Raw genomic sequence first — 22,071 nt, 5'->3', positions numbered from 1 at the left:
ATTAGATAAATTTGTAAAAGATTTCTGAAGACTGAAGTAATGATGAGCTTTGATCACAGAAATAAATTACATATTACAATATGTTCAAATAGAAAACAGTTACTTTAAATTGCAATAATCTGTCTCTCTCTCGCTCTCTCTGTCTATATATATATATATATATGTGAGTGAAATATTATTGAAATTTAAAGTGCCTGTTTTCTATTTGAACATATTGTAATATGTAATTTATTCCTGTGATCAATAAATCAAATACATGCATGCTTTGGGAACAAAATCTGAGCAAACTCTCGAATGGCAGTGTATATTTCTAAATAGCGCTGCAGAATACATTGCACATTGCAATTGTCCTCTTCAACAACATGTTGTTGTTGAAGAGGACAATTTACCAGCTATTGCAAGTCTTTAGTCGGTCAAATATACAAGTGTCTCTCCAGGCACGGCTGAGATTGTCTTTATTGAGGACCTGAGCTGTAGGAGGACACAATCACCATTAGCAGCATGTTTACACTCCTCTGCTCTCTGCAGCATTAACCCTGTAAAGAGCTCCAGCTGAGAAGGGAAATGTTCCGGACACACCAGCTGAGAGACGAGATACGGCTGCCTTCCGCCAGGATAGTGTTTGAATTCCCAGAGGCTAATTACCGGATTTAAAATCAATCCTGCTTTTTAAAGACATCCACCACAGAAGCCTTCAAAACACAAGTGAGAATCTACTGGCCTGCTTTTGCGGTATAATCATATGGCAAGCTTCACACAAGAGATTGCATTTTTGGAAAAAGACCACATGCTCCAGTTACAGTTTTCTTAAGCCCTATTCGGACTGGACCAGTTTTTCCTGAAGAGGATTGACAGTTTTATAGATGTACGTGATTGTAATCCAGTTTGAATTTAACACGATTCATAATGAATGCAGTAACAACATCAAAACTGAGATCCCTAACCCATCTGAATCAACACATTAAAAAACAATACCCTTAAAAAAAAAAAGAAAGAAAAAAAAGGAAAATTTACGGTAAAATAAATAGCAGCTGTATAAAAAAAAATTATATCGACAATATGTTTTACAGAGTGGGCTTAAACTTACAGTAAAATTAATTAGATAAATATGTTTAAAATAAATAAAAATAAAATAAAATAAGTAACAATTGGATTAAAATAAATAAATCAATACAGTGTATTGAATTGAACTGAAAATAAAAAAAAATTGAATAAAATAAAATTAAATACATTAAAATATGATTAAAATAAACAAAGAATATAATAAAATACTTACATGAAACATATATTGTACTAATGTGCATAGCTGATACATTCTAGAAATACCAATGTACATTTTTTTCCACTGTTAACTATAAAATTACTTTTTTTTTAAATGTACATTTAACAGTATTTTACCTTAAAATGACATTAAATGTCCCGTTAGATCTATTACAGTTCACCATATACAGTAAAGGAACTTCTTGTTAACCAATTGGTTTTTACTGTAGCAATTTTACAGTCTTTAACTGTTAAAATTAAGATCTTTTTTACAGTGTAAACCTGACCTGAGCAGTGTTTAATACCTTGGCTGTTGACACAGCGGACCTGTGGAGTCTGCGTTCCCTCTCCACAGTCCATGTCTTCTTCAGGGATACACTCCTCTAGTTTGACCAGCTGCCAGCTAAAACAGCTGGGATCATCACACGGGATGGCCTCCACCAGATGAGGACAGTTCCCCTCGCCACCCGTGGGGTAATTAGTGATTGTGCGTCGTCTGAACTTGAAACCTGCAAATAAACATGACAGAAAAGGTTTATTAAAAGGTATAATTTTATATATTTTAAAATGTATAAAATTATAGGGGCAATGTAAAAATATCATTATTGCATTAAAAATTGGCCAATTAGTTACATTTATATAGAGAGGCAAAGTTCAGCATATTTAAACTTCTATAGTTGTTGGTCTATTTTGCTTTTTGTTTTTCAAAATATAATATAATCAGTGTACAATAGAGAAATATTAAGACATGTTTGAAACGTGATTTCAGCTGATATGCCGTAATGCACAATCTTGGATAATTTATTTACCGTTAATGGTTAAATCAAAAGGAAATATTATATTCTGGCAGTAAAATATCCCTGTGCCTCAGTAAAATATAGTGTCTCAGTATTTGACACTTCCATTTCAGTGAATATATTATTGGTTTCAGCCATGTTTACCTTTCTTCACGATGCGTTCATTGCAATTCTCAAAGGTGCAGGGCCCCCAGGCGCCCCACAGGGACACTTCACACTCCACAGGGCACGGGATGTGACACAGCTGCGTGGTACTCGGAGTCGTTCCCTTGCAGAGCTGAACGTCTACAGGTTTCGATGCTATAACGCAAAAACATGCATTAAAACACTGCAATAAGACTCCCACATGAGCATGACACATGACGGACAATTAGGTTTATGTAACTGCAGGAAACAACAAATGGCAACATTAAACACGCTCCGAAGAATCCTGATTCCCTGCTGCATCACGGCAAAGGAAAAACAGGAGAAAACCGGAATCTCCACAGATTTCTGCATAATTTCAATGCATGTCCCAACCCAGTGTGTTTGTTTTTTACATATTTGGACATATTTGGACTAATTTGAAAATGTTCCCAGTTATGAATAATCTAAAATATTATATATAAAATAATTACAACAATAATAAAAATAAATCATGAAAAATTTAATAAATTAAAATAATTAACAAAATAATTAAAATATAAAATGTTTATAAATAAATTAGAAATTATATAATTATAAAATTAAGGCAATATCAATGTATTTTTCATGTACTGGTCAATTTTGAGATTTTTTTCTCCTGTACATAGCTATAAATCTCCACTTGGGTAACTATTAATCCTAAAAACACGGTGAAAATATATTTTAACTCTGCTGTTGATATATCAAGTGAAAAAAACTCTTTTTGTACAAAAATAGTTCTTAAATGTAATTAAATGGGGAATTATGGTAATACATAAGTTACATTTTTTATCCTATTCACCTGAAATAAAATAAAAAATAAAATAAAAATGTGATATCGATTACTTACTTTAAATAAAGATTAAACACACACACACACACACACGGACATTACATAGACTTCTCTTGTTTTTATATTCAGATAGTTGTATAGTAATATATTAAAAAATAGATTAAAAAAAAAATAATAAATACATTTTTAACCTAAACCCAACCCTAGCCCTAACCCCTTTGTACAATTTCAAAAAAACTTTGTTTACTTTATTTTTATATCCAGTTTTACAAATGAGGACATCCCCAAATGGAGGTTTTTGGCGATTTTGTCAGGTTTTGCTCACTTTTGGGTACAAATTTGTCCCCAATATATGGTTAAGTAGGTACACACACACACACACACACACACACACACACACACAAAATCAATCTAAAATAGTCCTCTCAGAGGAATAGTTCTCAAATGAGTGTATAAAATGCAAGCCAAGCCTGTAGATCCTGTCTGGACCCAGTATGTGTGGAAAGGAACTATAAAACAAAAATTCAAAAACACAAACAAAAACGGTGCATTAATGTTTAAACACAGGATTTTCCTGTCGGCTTGATGGGTGACAGGTGACATGACTGCTGTGTTTGCATCAAAGCGAGGTAAACTCTTCTCATAGAGCTCTCCATGTTGATATGTGGTGAGCTCTGCTCTCTAGAGATTTCCAAAACAAAATGCTCTCCACACACAAATTGTAAACTAAAAAAAGCATAAGAAGATTGACTGCGCCACAGACCTTCAACGAAAATAATTGACTGAACTCTGGAAATGGGCATGGGGAATGACAGATCACCTTGTTCAACTCTTCTGGCACTGCATGTTCCCAAAATTAATGGAGAGACAGATTTCAGTGTAATGCACCATTATCTAAGTTAACATAACACAGCACAGGTTGTCCTTGTTTACATGCCAGATGGTCTCTAGACCTTCTGCGCAAACTTTCTGTCTAATCAAAGTTTGCGGTCTGTGCCTGCTTTGACAAACCCAGGTGGACAGGCTTAGCTTTAAGCATGAGAATGATCTGGGACTCGGTAGCTGTTTGAAAATAGATGAAAAACCTAAGGTGGCCCTGCTATTTATTAATATACACTACCTGACAAAACTTTGGGGTTTGAAGGACTTTTCTTTTTTGAAAGATGCATGTTATGCTCACCAAAGCTGCATTATTATAAAAAAATTAAAAATAAATAATAAAAAAAGTAATATTGTAAAATTTTAAATAACTGTTTTCTATTTTAATATATTTTAAAATGTAGTTTATTCCTGTGATTGCAAAGCTGATTTTTTCAGCAGAATTTTAAAAGAAATCAGAAATCATTATAACATGCTGCTTTGGTGCTCAAGAAAACAATCTTATTGTCAATGTTAAAAACTTGCTGCTTAATATTTTTCTTAAGAAAAGCATTTTTTGAAATGGAATTTTTTTGTAACTTCATAAATGTCTTTTACTGTCATGTTCAATCAATTTACTGCTACCTTGCTGAATAAAAGTATTGATTTCTTTAAAAATAAATAAATACTGACCTCAAACTTTTGAATAGTGTAGTGCTTATCAAAATATACATAATTAGCAAAATAACTGCCCATGAAATCATAGGCAAAAGGGGCTAGTTTAAAAGGCCCAAATGAAACAAATACAAACAAAAACATTTTATTTCTTTTGAATAAGAGTGTACAGTAAGGAGTCATTGTCAATCATTCCCTGTCAGTTGTCTGGTGCCCAGAGGAGAGTGTTGACTAAAGCACGGAGTGTTGCATCAGTGTGTGCCCTTGTAATGAGCTCTCCATGGACAAAAACACTTACAAAAATACAGAGAGTAAACAGACTAAGCAAACAAAATATGCAAACATGCTTTAATTAAGCAAAGAGATTTGATCAAACAAAGACCATTATGTCAGATATAAAAAGGAAAGGAAAGAGAGTAGAATAAAATAATATAAAATATATTTAATATAATTTAAATTATTAAATGAACTTAAAAATTAAATTTACATTTATGCAGACACTTTTATCCAAAGTGACTTACAGTGAATTCAGGCTAACATTTTTTGACCTAACATGTGTTCCCTGGGAATTGAACCCACAACCTTTTGCGCTGCTTATGCAATGCTCTACCACTGAGCCACAGGAACACACATTAAATACACATTAAAAATAAAAAAAAATTAAATAAATAAATAATACATTTAAAATAAAATAAAATAAAATAAAATAAAAGTGGTGATTTTACTTTTGAAGCAATATTGGTGTGTTTACATTCAGATGAAAAATAAACAAAATATTCATTTTAAGGGGTTAAACATCTTACCTGAGATCTCATAGGTGATAGACAGGAGGGGAGGGACACTAGGCATCTGGCTGTTTGGAGACTGACCTTCTATAAAACACACAAACTACTGCTAATAAACATCACTCAAAGGACAAATACAAATACTATCTCTATGAGCTCTATACTGAGACTACTTCTGAAATATTAACTTAAAGTTTCCTGAGCTGTGACATCAAAAGCAGCAGGCAAGGGAAAATATATCCATTTGACCTTTTAAGAGTCCTTCATAAAATAAAATAACATCCATTTAATCACAATGCACAGGCACGTTTGAAATAAATTCATTTTCTGGCATTCTGATGGACTGGGTTGTAAATTTTCCAGCATGCTCTACTATTACCTGTCAGTAAAATATGAAAAACTCTTGTTTCTCAACTTAAATCTTTACTTTCATATTTTATTTTCTCAAGTTTTCTTCACCAAATGCAATAGAACACACATCTTATTTCTATATCCGTCAAAACAACAGAAAGCATTTTCAATTATCTGTCAATGTTTTTTACAATTTGGTAATTGACAGAAAAACGTTCAGTTAATGCAACCTCTGGTTATGTCATTTACCAGCAGGGCCAAACTGCTCATGATAACCAGCCAAACCCATTGGTTTGTAATGTCATAAATGAATCACATCCATCACATTTGGTTCCTGTATAAAGCAATAATTTTTTCCATAGTAGACTCAAATTTAGCTCTGTCCAATCGAATGTCACGGCAGTTTATTCAGCGTACATCACCTCCATTGACTTTCATTCAGACGGTAATGTGATAATGTGAGGTATAAGCTTTCATGGCATCATAGGAAAACCTATGAAGATTATTTTGGAACCAAAGGAACATTAAGATTTGCTTATGGCATCATATGAAATTTTCATAAAGATTCCTTTATGAAATCAAATTGGAATTTCTCCTATGTCATCAGGCTTTAAAATCCTTTTGGAAACATTTGATTTTAAGACAGTGAAGCCACCTGTGGGAAATAACGTTCTGTTTGTGCTGTGAGTACAATGTTGTGTTCTTAGAAGGAAATGCAAATGAGCATCACTTCCAGAAAGATTTGATGAAGGTTTCATCACATCAAAGAATCTTGAAGCTGACAACATCCTCCCAGGGTGAGAACATCACGACTCCATCAGTTGACTAACGCTCCAGCACATTTTCCCTTTAAGTTTCTGCACCGTCTGCGTTCATGTATCTGCGGTTGGCGGAGCAGATTACCCCCCAGTGAAGCGAGGCGTCTCCTGCACCATGCTGATAAGGACACAGATTTCCCAGCATACGCAGCTCCACCAGTGGCCTGTTCTAATAGCTCTTCTTTAACCGGAGCTTTTCATGCAGTCAGCGCTCATCTGCTCTAATGTACGGAGTTAAGATATGTTTCAATGTGCTCACCATACAGTTCTGAGCATCAAAAGAGCAAGCAGGATGGAGAGAGATATAAAAGGTATTTTCCATGAAGATGGGTGGGCCATTAATCGAGTGATGGTGTGTGTGTGTGTACGTGTGAAGCATGCAAAGAAATGCTGATGCAATATATACAGTAGAGTAAGAGATTTATACACAAATGCACGTGGGCGGTGGAAAGAGAAAGCAGGAAAGAGGAAAATCATGAGGGACAGATCCATGTATTCTAGGATTTACATTGTTCTGAGAATTTTTTTGCAAAGCAAAATATAAATCATAAAATGTTATGTTATAATAGTAGATGTTTTGCAATAAATAAATAAATAATTGAGTCAATGTTTATTTTTTTCCCCATAAAGAACTGTTTTCAATATCAGCATCATATGGAACTCAGTGACTCTTCAATGACATTATATTAAACTCCTATGAAAACATATAAAGTTTTGATTATTGCATCTTAAGAAACAAAGACTCTGTTATGGTATCAAATTAAAATTATAAAGATTTGTTCATGGAATCAAATGGAACTTATAAAGATTTGCTTATGGCATCATATGAAACTTACAAAGATTCTCTTAAGGAATCAAATGTAATTTAAAAAGATTCTCTTATAGAATCAACTGGAACTTACAGAATTCACATATGGAATTGTAGGAGACTTATTAAGATTCACTATAAAGATTCTGTTATGGAATCATATGAATCAAAGATTTGCTTATAGCATTAAATACATCTAATAAAGGAAATATATATTACACTTTTTTAAAGATTCTCTTATGGAACCAAATAGAACTTGAAAAGATTTGCTTTTGTCATCATATTAAACCTATAAGCATTCTCTTATGGAATCATATAAAAATTATAAAAATTTGGAGGACTATAAAAAAACCACAGCTCAGGATATTCACTATAGTGAAGGGTTTGGGACTGAACACATATTTGTTGTACTATCAGCCAATCATGGTTTTGTTCAGGTGACTTCCTCAGCAACAACAATAAAAAAGTGTGTCTAGAATTGAATGTCTGTGGGTAAAAATGTCATACTTATGTTAACTATACAATGTTGAACAGATACTTGTACCTTGTTTGTCTTTGTTGCTATAGATGTAGCTGAGAAGTTCTGCATTGGCCTGGATGCAGTACACTTCTCTGCTCTGCACACCTCCACCACACAAACCCGTCTGATTCCCACGCCGCCGGTCCTGCTGGCTGAGCAGCGCATCAACACGACATTCGCTCCATTCAGTGGTCCGCCAGGCATAACTGAAATCAACATGAAATACATGAAATATATTATAGTATTATGAAATACTATAATAAATCTTTTTAAAAACATTTCCAAACAACAACATCAATCCATGTGTCACTGTCATGTACATATCCAAACAAATGTTTGAATGAATGCTTTAAAAAAACAAACAAACAAACAAAAAAAACAATAAAACGGATCTTGGAAAAATTTGACAATAAATGTCTGAAATCATATTAAGACTTCTGACTTGAAGACCTAACAGGCAGTGCTGTTGTTAACTAAAACTAAACATTTTTACCAATAAAACATTTCAATATTAATTCTGAATTACAGAAAGTAAAAACTAAAAGTGATATATACATATATTACAAAACCTAATAAAACACAGACTAATTCAAAATATTAATAAATACAATAATATATTATAAATAATAAAATAGATAATAATAATAAATAATAGTCAAATGTACCAGTAAGCCTCTGATCTGGGTAAATCTGTAAACTACAATAGCCACATCCCACAAAAAGTTGAACTTGAATGACAGGAAAGGATATTAACTAATATTAACTATATTACTAAATTGCAAAAAAAAAATTCCAAAGTTGGTCTACGAAAGTCTGTCTATGTTTGGTTCTCACGATCTGTAAAGTCTACAAAACTTCAAACTTTAAGCTTTTTGTTTTACAAATGTTTCTAGTTAAAAATAACAATTATATGAACTTGACTGCATTTTAATTATTTTATTTAAAACTGCAACTCAAAGAGCAATTATGTATAACTGTTTGCTACCTATATTAAAATTCAGGTATTTAATTGGAATATAAAAACATGATGGATGGATGGATGGATGGATGGATGGATGGGTGGATGGATGGATGGATGGATGGATGGATGGATGGATGGATGGATGGATGGATGGATGGATGGATGGATGGATGGATGGATGGATAATAGGTAGGTGAATAGATGGATGGATAGATGGGTAGGAAGGTAGATAAGTAGGTGGGTAGGTAGATGGATGGATGGATGGATGGATAATAGGTAGGTGAATAGATGGATGGATAGGTAGGTAGGAAAGTAGATAAGTAGGTGGGTAGGTAGGTTGCTGAATGGATGGATGGACAGTACTGTAGATGGATGGGTTGATGGATGGGTAGGTACTGTAGGTGGATAGGAATGGATAGGAAGGTAGACAAGTAGATGGGTAGGTAGGCTGTTGGACAGATGGAAGGACGGATGGTATAGATGGATGGGTTGATGAATGATAGGTAGGCAGATAAATAAATGGGTAGGTAGGTTGTTGGACGAATGGATGAATAGGTGAACCGGTGAATGGATAGGAAGGTAGATAAGTAGGTGGTTAATTAAGATGGTAGATGGATGGCTGGATGATTAATAGGTTGGTGGATGGATGTACAGCATAATAGGTAGGTGGATGGGTGGATGGATAGATCTCTTAAACCTTTGATTACTGGGGTCTTTTATAGTCTGAAAAGACTTCAGAATCTCTATTCAGCCTCCATTTAATCCCATTTCTGTCTTGGAAAAAAAATAGTGATATTAAAGAGATGTCATTTGTGATTTCTCTTTCCCACTTTCGCAATAGTGCGAAACAGAATTGCAAAAATCCATTATCTTCTCGAGCTGCCTGTTCATAGTACGTGGGAGACTCAGAAAGCATTGTGTGCCCTGTGACGGCGAGCCAGCGCAGGCCATCTGTGAGAGAACGAGATTAGAGCAGCGTCACCGAGCTCTTAAGATCACTTCCATTTGTCAGTGCATCTCTTTTGGCTCGGAAGCACAGAGCAGCCCAATCCGTCTCACCCCGTCTCCATATGCTCATGTGCTGACTCTCACTGGCACCACCGCTCACACAGACCAGAGGTCAAGCGGTTCCCGGCAGGGCTTCCCGTTTCACGACGGCATTTCTCCATGAAGAGCAGAAAGCATAACAGTTCATCATGCTGAGAAGTGACTTCAGATTTTTTTTTTTTTTTGCTAGTTTCATGTACATGTCCGCGGGATAGGAAAATACCAAATGAGATATCGTTAACATCTCAATTGCTTCTTCTTGACAGCAGTAAGACTAAATTGATTGCGAACTAGCTTTGTGTTTTTTAGTTACACAGTTCTCCTGCTTCTTAGATTTACCTCCAGAGAAAAAGACCATTGCACGTTTTTTTTTTTTTCATTTGAATTGTTTTTATATATATTTGTTTAGTTTTGTTTTTAATATGCCTAGTTTTTGTTTATTTTTTGATATACAGTTTATTTATTTTTTTCAGTTCAGTTTCAGTGATTTTGTTGTGTGTTTGACATTTTACGTACATATTTATTATTACTTTATTTTATTAATGTTTTGATTTTAGTTATTTTAGTATATCAAGTTAAACTAAATAAAAGAAAAAAAAGCCAAATTTATTTTACTTTATTTCAGTTAATGTTTATTTTATTTTAGTTAATATTTTATTTTAGTAAACGTTAACATAAAATTATGGTTTTAGTTTTAATTAACTATAATAATCCTATACAGAATGATATGTTGCTTCTTGCATGTTTTGAGTGGCCCCAAAAAGCACGTTCAGTTTTATCTGAAATGGAACTTGAATCTGGCGATGTTTATTGTGTTGGTTGTTGCACGTAATGTGGCTGTTGGGAAATTAAATATCCAGTGAGTGATGCTAAAAGTGTAATGCGTTATTATTTTTGAAAATAATGTACCATTCTAAACCTAAACGACAGCATATGAGCGATAAATAAATAGGAAAAAACCGCATTTGTGCCATTTTACCTTGTTTCTACATGTCTTTGAGCTCTTTTATCATGACTGGTTATGTGATGCAAATGTCAAAATATATTATTTTCAAATCATGCACAAATAATGTTAAAGTGTTTTAAGGTCATAACAGTTTTGTGCAAGGAACCATACATAAGTAAGTCTTTATTAACTGATAATCTGCCCCGTAATCATAATTTCTTTGGAAAGGAACAAAAGTTGTTGGTGTTTTACTGCCATGTTCATTTTAGCTGGAAACTGCAGTGAACTGTATGTATAGGTATGATTTGGGAGCTCTGAAAAATGGACATAGAGGCACAATTTTCTAGTATTTCTCTGTACTTTTACTGTATGTCAAGAATTGTCTCATTTCTCTGATGAAGAAACTTCTGAAACAGCTGAAACTTCAATGACAGGCTTGCTAGGAACCACATTTAATCATCTGAGTTATACAAAAGAGCATCTTCTGAGCAGCAATGTTTCCTCTGGGTTGACACATAATGAGATACGACAAGATGACTCCAATATCACTCCAATAATGTGCTGCATTTTCACACACAAAACCATGAACTGAAAACCTTTGATCCCAAACAGAGATACGACTGGCTGTCATGTCTAAATAAGAAAGTGTTATGTCTGCAATTCAGAAGCTCTCACTCATACTGACTGTATGAAATCATGCATACAGATTTTTTTTTTTTTTTTTGTCTGACCCTGCCAAGCCAGTGGGTCAGATTTTTACTGGGCCTGCGGCAAAAATAAAAAATAATTTAACATATAAATGTTTTTACACCAGTCCATCTCAGCATTTGCCATTAGTTTCTAGCAAACATTAGTTAGCTGTTGTAGTGTATTTTAAAATGTAATTTATTCCTGTGATGCAAAGCTGAATTTTCAGCATCATTTCTCCAGTCTTAAGAAATCATTCTAATATGCTGATTTGCTGCTCAAAAAACATTTCTGACTATTGAAAACAGTCCATATTTTATGGAAACTGTAATACTTTTTTTTCAGGATTCTTTGATGAATTGAAAGCTCAAAAGAAGAGCATTTATTTGACAAAAATTATAAACGTCTTTACTGCCACTTTGGATTAATTTAATGCTTCCTTGCTGAATAAAAGTATTAATTATTATTATTATTTTTTTTTTTAAATCTTAATGACCCCAGTCTTTTGAACTGTACTGTATGTATCAAATATAATATGCATGTAATAGTAGAAAATATTCCTGCAGTGTCTATTTGATATTCATTGATTTGACTGTACTTTGACCATTATTGAAAATTCAGCACAAAACACACTAGATGATCACACTTCACTTTTCAATCTAGTATAGCATGAGATGCAGGCAGGGAATTTTCAAGGCTTGAAAACATGTACTTTATCAACAAATGTAAAATGTAGTGAGAACACAGCAATTGATGGTACTTACGTGGCACAGGGTGGCACCCCGTCCCCTTCAGGCTCACATGCCTGGCTTTCCTCCAGCTGGGGACACTCAGACCCTCCTCCGGTAGCAAGCCGTATCAGCTGTCTGCTGCGGGAGCGTGTGCCCTGAGGAACACTGGGGTCTGAGCAGGTCTTTGAGCAGGAGCCCCACACGCTCCATTCACTGACCACACAGTCTTTAGTCATCAGGCAGGACTGGAACGTCTCCGGAAGGCTCCAGTGGGGACACTGGCTGATACAGGACAGACGAGTAGAAGTACTGGTCAGTCAACATGACAAGATAATTCTTTTACAGTAATCAAGAACATATTTCAATGGTAGAAAAAAAAAAAAACATTCTTTACACCAGGGTTATTAATATTATCTAAAACTAAAACCATTAAAAATATTCTCAGTACTTGAAACAAGATAAAAAAAAAAATTAACTGAAATAAAATAACTCAAACATATATCGAAAAAGTTTTTGTTTCGTTTAAGTTGAAACACTAAAATAACTAAAACTACATAAACAAAATAAAAAACTAAAATTTTATAAAAACTACAGACATAAAAAAATAGCATATAAATCATATTATTAATTACATAAATATGATAAATGGCTATTTTTTTTCAACATTAGAATTACTTGAAATGTTTGGGCAAAAGTCCATTTTATTTAAAATAAGATAAAACAAAAAATAGAATTAAAATACAATATAACATAATTATATATAATTTTTAATATAATTAATAAAATAGAATAAAATTAAATAAAAAAGTTCATGGGTTTAACTAACAAATAAAAATATTTGAACCTCTGATACCATCACTTTACCACAGTATCACTGTAATATTTTCTTTTTTAATACTTTAATAACATGGTAAATTAATTTGCAGCTGAACAACAGATTTTGTAATTGTTTCAGTGGCCGGTAACTTAATGCTGAGCATTGTGAATGCAGCAATTTCTCTCAGTGTCTTATTTTCTCTGTAGACAATGCAGCTGATGAGCTATTACAGCTAATTACAGGCTGCTTCCTTTCCAGCGTAGCTTCATTTAGCAAACGTTCATTTAGGTGCCGTGGCTGCCAAACTCACCTCAGGGCAGCACGGACTCGTGGCACTGTTTTCCACCCACTTTAAACCCAGATTAAGATGTCTTGAAACCATTTAAAATCTGGCAAAATAATGACACCATATTGCAGCACAATAACTCTTCCTGAGGTATAAAAGCAATAGTAGCCGTTGGTAAACTGTATTTGGCAGAAATGGAGAGTATGCCAGTCTGTTGCTGGAACTGCGATCGTGTGCTATAAAACAAATGGGGCTACTATCAAAATTGTGACTAGGGCTGGGCAAAATCAAATTAATTAACCAACACAAGGAAGAAAGATTAAAAGAAGCTACAAAATGGTCACCTTAAAAGTGCATATTAGTACCTTTTGAAAGTATATTGACCCATTGACAGTATTTTTTTTTCCTCAGTGTAGTTAATAAGTTTAATTTACATTAACCAGTGTTAAAAAAAATGTATATACAATATTTTAAAAATTATAACGTTTTTAAAATGTATTTAAAATATATTTAGATTTTAAAACTTTTGTTGTAACATATAAACACTTCTGATATGAGAATTTTGTATAGATTTATTTTTAGTTTTTTTATGTTGTTTGTTTTTTGAGAATGAATTATGGTTAATATTAATAATTCATAACAGTGGTTTTTACTAAATTAATACATGTTAATTATATAAAGAAACATTAATATTAACATGAACTGTAGGGTATTTATTAAATTATAAATATCATTAACTTTTGGACAAATGAACCTGATTAATGGAAATAAATCAAACTTATCAATTCTCAATGAAGCTAAAGAAGTTTAAGTTAAACATGAAAATTGTTTCCATAACTAAATTTTCCATAATGTAATGTTTATACCAGGATATTCAACAAGAAAAACGTTTAGTGTGGGATTTGACTTTTCCTGAGTGTCGAATTGGTTTCAAACGGTGTTGCTCTACTGAAATGTGCTTTACTCCCAATATTACAAACATGCATTGTTTTATGCACTGGGCTGCACATTTTTGAGCTGTTGTTTACAGCTTGTTGATGGAATGAGGACACCATCATTTCCATTTAAATGAGAATGATGTTTCTCCTTTAATGTAAGAATAACTCAATTGTGGGAATTCAGGAGAACCTCATTGCAGCAGCAGGATCATTATGAAGACGTCCATCAAATCCTTAATAAAATTAGCAGGAAACACTCCATTAAACAATGCTATTGTATGCAGAACACTGAGCAAAGTTATATGATTTACAGACCTTGGTTTTCAAGTGCATGTGTAAAGCCACAGACACAAAGAACTAGTACAACAGATGAGATGTCTGGCAAAATATTACACTTAAGAACTGTTGGGTTTACTATATTGACAAAAGCATAGTAATGAAACAGAATAAGAATGGTGTGAATGGTTTGTTTGTGATGGTCTATTGGCTGATCACAGAGAAAGCACTTTTTTCCACTTTCTTGAAGAAGCAAAACAGTTACGAATATTTCAGGAGCAAAGAGAAACAAGTCAAATATTAATATTTATTCTCCTGGAGGTATGACGGTTGTTTTTGTGATTCCATTTAAATATACATTACCGTTCAAAAATTTGGGGTAAACACTTTTTTAAGAAATTAATAATGTAATTCAGCAAGGATGCATAGAACTGTAAAAAAGTGACATTTATAATGTTACAAAAGATTTCAAATAAACACTGTTTTTGTGGTTTCCCCAAAAATAAAAAACAATCAAAACAACTGTTTTCTACACTGATAATAAAAATGAAAAAAAAAGTTTCTCGAGCAGCAAATCAGAATATCAGAATGATTTCTGAAGGATCATGTGACACTGAAGACTTGAGTGATGATGCTGAAAATTCAGCTTTGATCACAGGAATAAATTATATTAAAATAGAAAACACCTGTTATAAATCATAATAATATTTAACATTTTTACTTCATTTTCAATACAAATTAATGCAGCCTTGATGAGCATAAATGACTTTAAAATGTTTTAAAATGATCCCAAACGTTTGAACGGTGTACATGTGACTTTGCTGGATTGCTTTAACCTTGATGTTGGCTATTCAACTGTTTCCATAAACTTAACATTTCCTGCAGATTCCTCCAGCTAAAACACTCTGAATGTTTTCCTTTCAACTTTTCCCATGTTCCTGAGCTTGAACGAATATCAAAGGCCAAACACTGTACGCCTGAGATACACAAACTAAAAGGCTGCGCCAAAACTTTTTAAATAACTACAAAACTCTTGAACATTTAATACTCGATGGAAGGTGCAGGCATAGGTTCCTGCCGTGTCATACAATCTGCTGCTGGGGAATATGCAGTTGTCATTTCTACAGTTGAAAGTAGACTTCAAGCGTGGGAGTGCTTTGACAGCACAGCGGAGACCCAGACGAGTCACACAGCCATCATCCTCTTACCGTCAGCGGCTGACGGAGTGCAGAAATACGCCGGAATCCCTAGTTTTACGACTCATTTAACTGCTATTAGTCTGAGAACCATTAGTGCTATAACAAAACAGATGCGGCTCAAGAGAAAGTAATGCATAATATTCTTTTTTTTTGACACAAACATAGTGTGCACATCAAATAATCATCAATTAATAAAAATAAAATAAAAATGTGGAAAAAAGTATTTGGGCAGTTGCAATTAATAATAATAATTAATAAAGATTAATAATTAATATGAATTTATATAAACTTAATGATATTTCCTAATTCATAAGTATCATTGAGTTTTTGGGTAGTTGCACCAAATCACATTTTACAACTTTATAGAAAATATCTAAATGAATATTAATAATTCAGAAATTATAAACATGGTCATCATAGAAAAGGTGTATCAAACTCATAGAACAAATAGATTTTTAATGTATTTTTGGAATAAATAATATGAATGTTAATTATTATTAATATTCATTATAATAATGTAATGATATCTACTAATTCATAAATATCTTATTTAACATAATATGTTATAATATAATTTATAACATAAATATTAGTTTTGGGCGAGTCACACCACATTACATTTTACAACCCAACGTAATTATTTAATAATAATTATTATTACATTTAATAAATATTAATATTAACTTAATGGTATTTATTAAATTATTAATTCCATTAACTTTTTGGGAAGTTGCACCATGAAACATTTTACAACCTATACTACTCAGAGGAAAATATCCAATTGAATATTAATAAATCAGACACAAATAAAACATGCTCATCACAGAAGAGGTGTACTCTAGTCATTGTATAAATTGCAATTTTAAATATATTTTTGAAAAAATTTACATTGTTTTAATTAATTATGATGAATATTAATACAAAACCGTGATAACTAATAATTAATTAATTACTATTAATTACTACATTCACTGTTTAATTAGTTTATAATAAAACAATGTACTTTAAGTTTGTGAATATGATTTACTTGGTAATACAGTACACTGAACAGACTATTCCTCCACCTCTCACAACCTCGTTTTTATTTATGTCAAATTAATTTGGTTCTAATGGGAAAAGTCACTAACCTGAGTGACACCGTGCTTCCGTTTCGATGCACACAAACCACTTGCCGAGACTGGTAGCCTATTTCCATATTCCAGAGGTTGTCCTCTAGTCGATTCAGCTTGTTGCGGTTTCTTTTGCTTTTGATAAGCTCACGCATCTCCGGGTCCCGGTTCCCTTTCCTCTCTTTGCTTTTCCGCCGGCGGGCTTGGCGGGCGGTGCGTGAGGGGGCAGCAGAGGAGGTCGGAGGTGGCGGTAAAGACAGCATCTTGCACTCGCTCCATCCGCCCACTTTCAGACTGAACACTGTCTCTCTGCCCTCACAGGCTCTCGGCACACATGTCTGGAACTCGGTCAGATTGGGGCAAGGAAGCCCGCCGAAAAGCGGCGGTGCCATGACAGAGCGGACGCGGTTCTGCAGGCCCAGCCCGCAGGTCTTAGAGCACGTGGTCCATGGGGTGAACTCGGTCACCACACAGTCTTGAGGGCAAGGAATTAAACAGGCCTGTTCCTGCCGGGGTTTGGGCTCAAAGTACTCACAGATGGCGTCGTCGGCAGCTGAGCTGTCCGCCTTGAGCACACAGTTCACCTCCCGTGTCTGGATACCCTCTTCACCCTGCAGGCAAACACCTGTGCGGCCGGTCCGCAGAGATACAGGAACACACTGGTTCCACTCGCCTAGCTGCCAGTCGTATAGGTCCTTGTGCCAGTCGCAGACACGGAAGCAGCTCTGTTGGTTGGCCGGCCGTGTGGACTGAAGGCAATTGGTGTGAAGGGTCGTCCAGCCTTCCACATGAGCGCACCACACCGCCCGACTCTGACTGCCTCCTGGACCGCACTCGCTGCCCATACATCTGCCCCATGGACCTGGCAAAACACACAAGTTAGTGCAAAGTCTAAGAGGAAATGATGCTGCCTTAAAAGATGCCTTCAGAAGATAATGACATAATGCACTGCGATGCATTGATAGATTTTTAGTAACCATGTTACTGAAAGAAGTCTTTCATGCTCACCAAGGCTGCATTTAATGAATCAAAAATACAATAAAAACAAAAATATTACTTCCGTTTAAAATAAGTTTTTTAGTATTTAGTATTTTAAAATGTAATTCCAGTCTTGAGTGTCACATGATCCTTCAGAAATCATTCTAATATGCTAATTTAGTGCTCAAGAAACATTTATTGTTGTTGTTGTACTGCTCAATAATTTTTGTGGAAACCATGAATTATTTTATTTTTTTCAGGATACTTTGATGAATGTAAAGGGGGAAAAATAGTTTGAAAAATAATTTTTGCAACAATGTAAATTACTTCAGAGTCACTTTTGAACAATTTAATGTGTCCTTGCTGAAAAAAATAATACATTTCTTTAAAACAACCAAAAAAAAATTATGACTAATTATGACTTTTTTTCTCAGAATTGTGAGATATAAACTCAAAAAAAGTGAAATGATGCATTTAACTTATTTGTTTATTTATTCATTGGAAGAAACAAGCTTCTATTGACCCCCAAATTAGCTCATTAAAAAGATAGATTTAGATTTGACATTTTTTAATTAAAAACACACAAACCAATCATTTTAAAATTAAAAAACTAAAATGTCAAATCTAATTAAAATTGTCTTTTTTTTTACACAATATTTATGTCTGCTATACTTTTGAAGCTAATAAAATTGCAGCATAACACCAAACTTTTTAGTGAAGAGCTATTTGTGAGTTGCTGCCTATGTGCAACATTACCAAACCCAGTTTGGATGCTGTGTTAGAAGACAGCTGTCTTTGGAGACAGCAGACAGCCCATTAAGTGTTGGAACAGAGCCAGGTGTCAGGTTTACACATTTTGAAATTTGAATAGGTTCACTTTTGTACCTGACTGATCCTTAAGGTTATAATCTGAGTGTTGGCCTATTTGGCTGTGAAGCAATTAGCCAGTCAAAATGAGTTAATCACCGCTCAGTACCTGCTGTTTTTTTTCTGCTGGCAGCATCAAACTCTGAACAGAGAATGGGAACACAAGAATCAACTAGTATCTCGTGGGCTCTAATTCTGGGATCATGTCAAATGAAATAAATTGTTACCAAACATACTAAGCAGAGTATAGGAAAAATAGGAAATATAGGACCAACTACAATTACAGAGCTGAAAAAGAAAATTATTTCTTCAACATGTTAATCTATAGTCATTTGTTAGCTTGACTAATAACTTTATTTAACTTTCTTAATAGCTAAGAACTGATGTATCAGTAAAAATAGATTGCCTTTATTTTATCATGGTAACTCCATGATAAAATTACTTAGTTACTGCACACTTAGTTACTGCAATTAAAGGGTCATTAAATTCATTTCACCTCCAAAAGCTTTTTTTTGTCCTTTTTATGACAGGTGTGACTAATTACCAGTTTTACTGTGTTAATAATAAATGAAATGCAAGCAAATAGCATATTGTACAGTCTCAAGAATCAGTGGTTTATAAAAAGCAGCCTAAACCAAGAATCCAGCGAGTGCAGACAGCAAAGCATGACAAATAGAGATCTGTAAAGACAACAAGGACTGTGATTGTGCTTCAGGGGCTCAATCTCACAGCCACATTAGAAAATCAGGCTTTATTACCATTAATTTTCACTGTATTACATTAGCTATGTCACCATAACTGAGTTTCCATCTCACATTCAGCACCTCCTGCATGATAAATAGTCTCTCCCGTAATGAGGCCCAATAATAATCCATCTTAGAAGGTTTCTGCTGCAAACGTGGCCCATTGGGCCTCATCGTGTTAAACAAGAGCAGGGGAAATAGTGTTTTGTATAGCACTGTATAAAAAAAGTATTCAAAAAGAGTTTTATATTTCTGATGCCAGTTTACTGATATGCATTTGGTGGTGGAGGCAATGTTGGTGGTTACTTACTGACCCAAGTCAAAGATATTTTGGACCTTTTTTTTTTGTTATCTGTCAGATAAAATATGTAAGTCTGATTATCAACAAAAGTAACAGCACACCTCTCTTCAACACAAATGAAGTATCATTAGTTTCCATTAAAAGCATATAGCAAAATGTCTAAATTTTAAACAAATTAAAATGTAAACTGATAATGCATACTGATAAAAGCTCATTTAAAATATTAATAATATAATAGTATAACAGTGTGTAAATAACAATAAAATAAAACTTCATCACAACAGCTTTGTTTAAAAACCCAGAAAAAAAAAAATCTTACTCACCCCGGCCTTAAATGGCACACAAATTATACATAAAAAAAGAAATAAATCAGTTGACATATGAAAATGACTAAAACTAAAATAAAAATAAGGTAATACGTTTGTCTTTATGTATGTTTTGTATATACATACATGAAGACAAAAGTTCATAGTAAAATTACCAAAACTAAAATAAAAACCAAAAACTAAACAAAACAAAACAAAACAAAAAAACTAAAGGATAATTCAAAATATTAATAAATGCTATAATGACATATAAATAATGCTAAAATATAACTACTTCACAACAGTTTTGTTTCCAAAACCTAGAATAAAAAATCTTACTGACCCAAACCCTTTAAATGATATACAAATGATAAATAAGAAACAAACCAGTTGAAGAATGAAGATTACTGAAACAAAACTTTTCAAGAAACACCAATCATGAGCTCAGAGGTGATTTATCAGGGCTGTATGAGAAAAAATAAATAAATAATTAACCTGGGAAGTCACTGTTGTGTCTGATGTAATCAACTGTGAAACGAGTTTCTCAGAGTGTTATTTGTGCAACATCTGAAGTTTCTTTATTCATGTAGAGTGTTTCAAATCAGTCACTCTGCAATTCCACACCAGTAATTAGGATGCAGTCAGGTAAAACAGTCGTCTATGCAGGCACCAAACATAAAGGTAGTTCACTAGGAAGAGAACTACAGCGGTGTCTGCTAGCTCAACATTAACATTTATTATAATGTATTGCAAATAAGCAAACAATGTTCACAGCATACATTTTTCCATTTATGTCACAGACTTAATGACTGCGTGATGTGCTTCCTCCAACGGTTGGGGGGGGGGTAAACAATCCCTACACAATGGTTTCATCAAAAAAATAAAAAATAAAAAGTCTCCTTTTATGTCTCCCGACTCCCCCACAGGTTTAGAGAGAGGATTTCTACACTGTGGTGGTCTGTGAACATGAAGAGCTCTGACATAAAATGCTCCAAAACATGCAAATTTAAAGGTGCAGCAGGCCTTTTTTAAAATTACACACATAAAATGACAATACTACCTGAAAAAAGGTATCTTGAGAAATTACACCTTGATTTTAGGCTCCACAAACCACAATTTTTTTTTTTTTATAAATAAATAATAATTTTCTAAAAAACTAATTTCTTCTGTGAATTTCCAGAAAAGCATCTAATTTGTGATATATACCGGTAGCATGATGTAATATTTTGGTGATACTTCCATCTGGCCACACTGTGGTCACTGTTAGAGGATCAGGCCTGCAGCGGGTCTGGATTGATCAGTATCTCACACATCATTATCTCCTGTGCTCAGAGGATACGCCAGCTGTCATGATAAAAGGTAATTCTGGCTGACAAAGTGCTGACAGGTATATGTGCAGACAATTCAGACTGTCAGTCAAATGGACCCACAGTCCAGTTCACAGAAAGCAACATTCAATGGAAACACATCACTGCTTTTACCATTAATAACATGCATGTGATGTATTAGAGATAGATGGATTAGGGATGAAAAAACATCAAAATAACCTAGGTTTAATGGTGCTGCAAATGTAATGGTGCACAAAAGAGGCACAGAAGAGTGGCTTGCTCATTTTTTAGCCAATCAGAAACACTCTCTGCCTGTCAATCATTGTGTGTGTTTGGGTTTAGGAGGGTTTTGCACACATAAAAGACTTCAGCTGCTCATCAGGCCATAGTCATTGTTGTCTGATTCTTCTTTTCATCATGGGCCATACATTTTCAATAGAAGACAGATCTGCTGGCCTGTCAGTCACATCCAAAGCACATGCAGAATGAGACCTGGCATTGTCTTGAACTAATTACTATAGACATCCCATGAAATACGTCATCTTCATGGCAGTATATGTCTCTGTACAAATCCTATATATGCCTCCACCTCAGTGATACCTTCACACATATACTAGTCATTTGCATTTGCACTTGTTGCTGATGAAAGTGTGGATGGTCCCTTTTGTATTTGCCACTGAAAATTTGATGTCTGTTTTTCCCCAAAACAAGCTGAAATATGGACT

At 34.0% G+C, this 22,071-nt stretch overlaps 1 protein-coding gene across 1 annotated transcript in view; it reads right to left on the bottom strand.

Moving 5' to 3' along the window:
• LOC109106333 (thrombospondin type-1 domain-containing protein 7A-like) overlaps positions 1-22,071 on the bottom strand; it is a 97,645-nt gene that overhangs the window by 44,146 nt on the left and 31,428 nt on the right. The window contains 6 exon segments of the mRNA XM_042773181.1: positions 1,566-1,769; positions 2,202-2,357; positions 5,349-5,417; positions 7,852-8,033; positions 12,233-12,481; positions 16,843-17,686. Coding sequence (XP_042629115.1) covers positions 1,566-1,769; positions 2,202-2,357; positions 5,349-5,417; positions 7,852-8,033; positions 12,233-12,481; positions 16,843-17,686 — 1,704 coding nt within the window.

Source organism: Cyprinus carpio, chromosome A16, assembly GCF_018340385.1.
Source record: "Cyprinus carpio isolate SPL01 chromosome A16, ASM1834038v1, whole genome shotgun sequence".
Lineage (NCBI taxonomy): Eukaryota > Metazoa > Chordata > Actinopteri > Cypriniformes > Cyprinidae > Cyprinus > Cyprinus carpio.
Note: the sequence above shows the minus strand (reverse complement) of the source record. Positions and strands in the feature narration are given on the sequence as shown.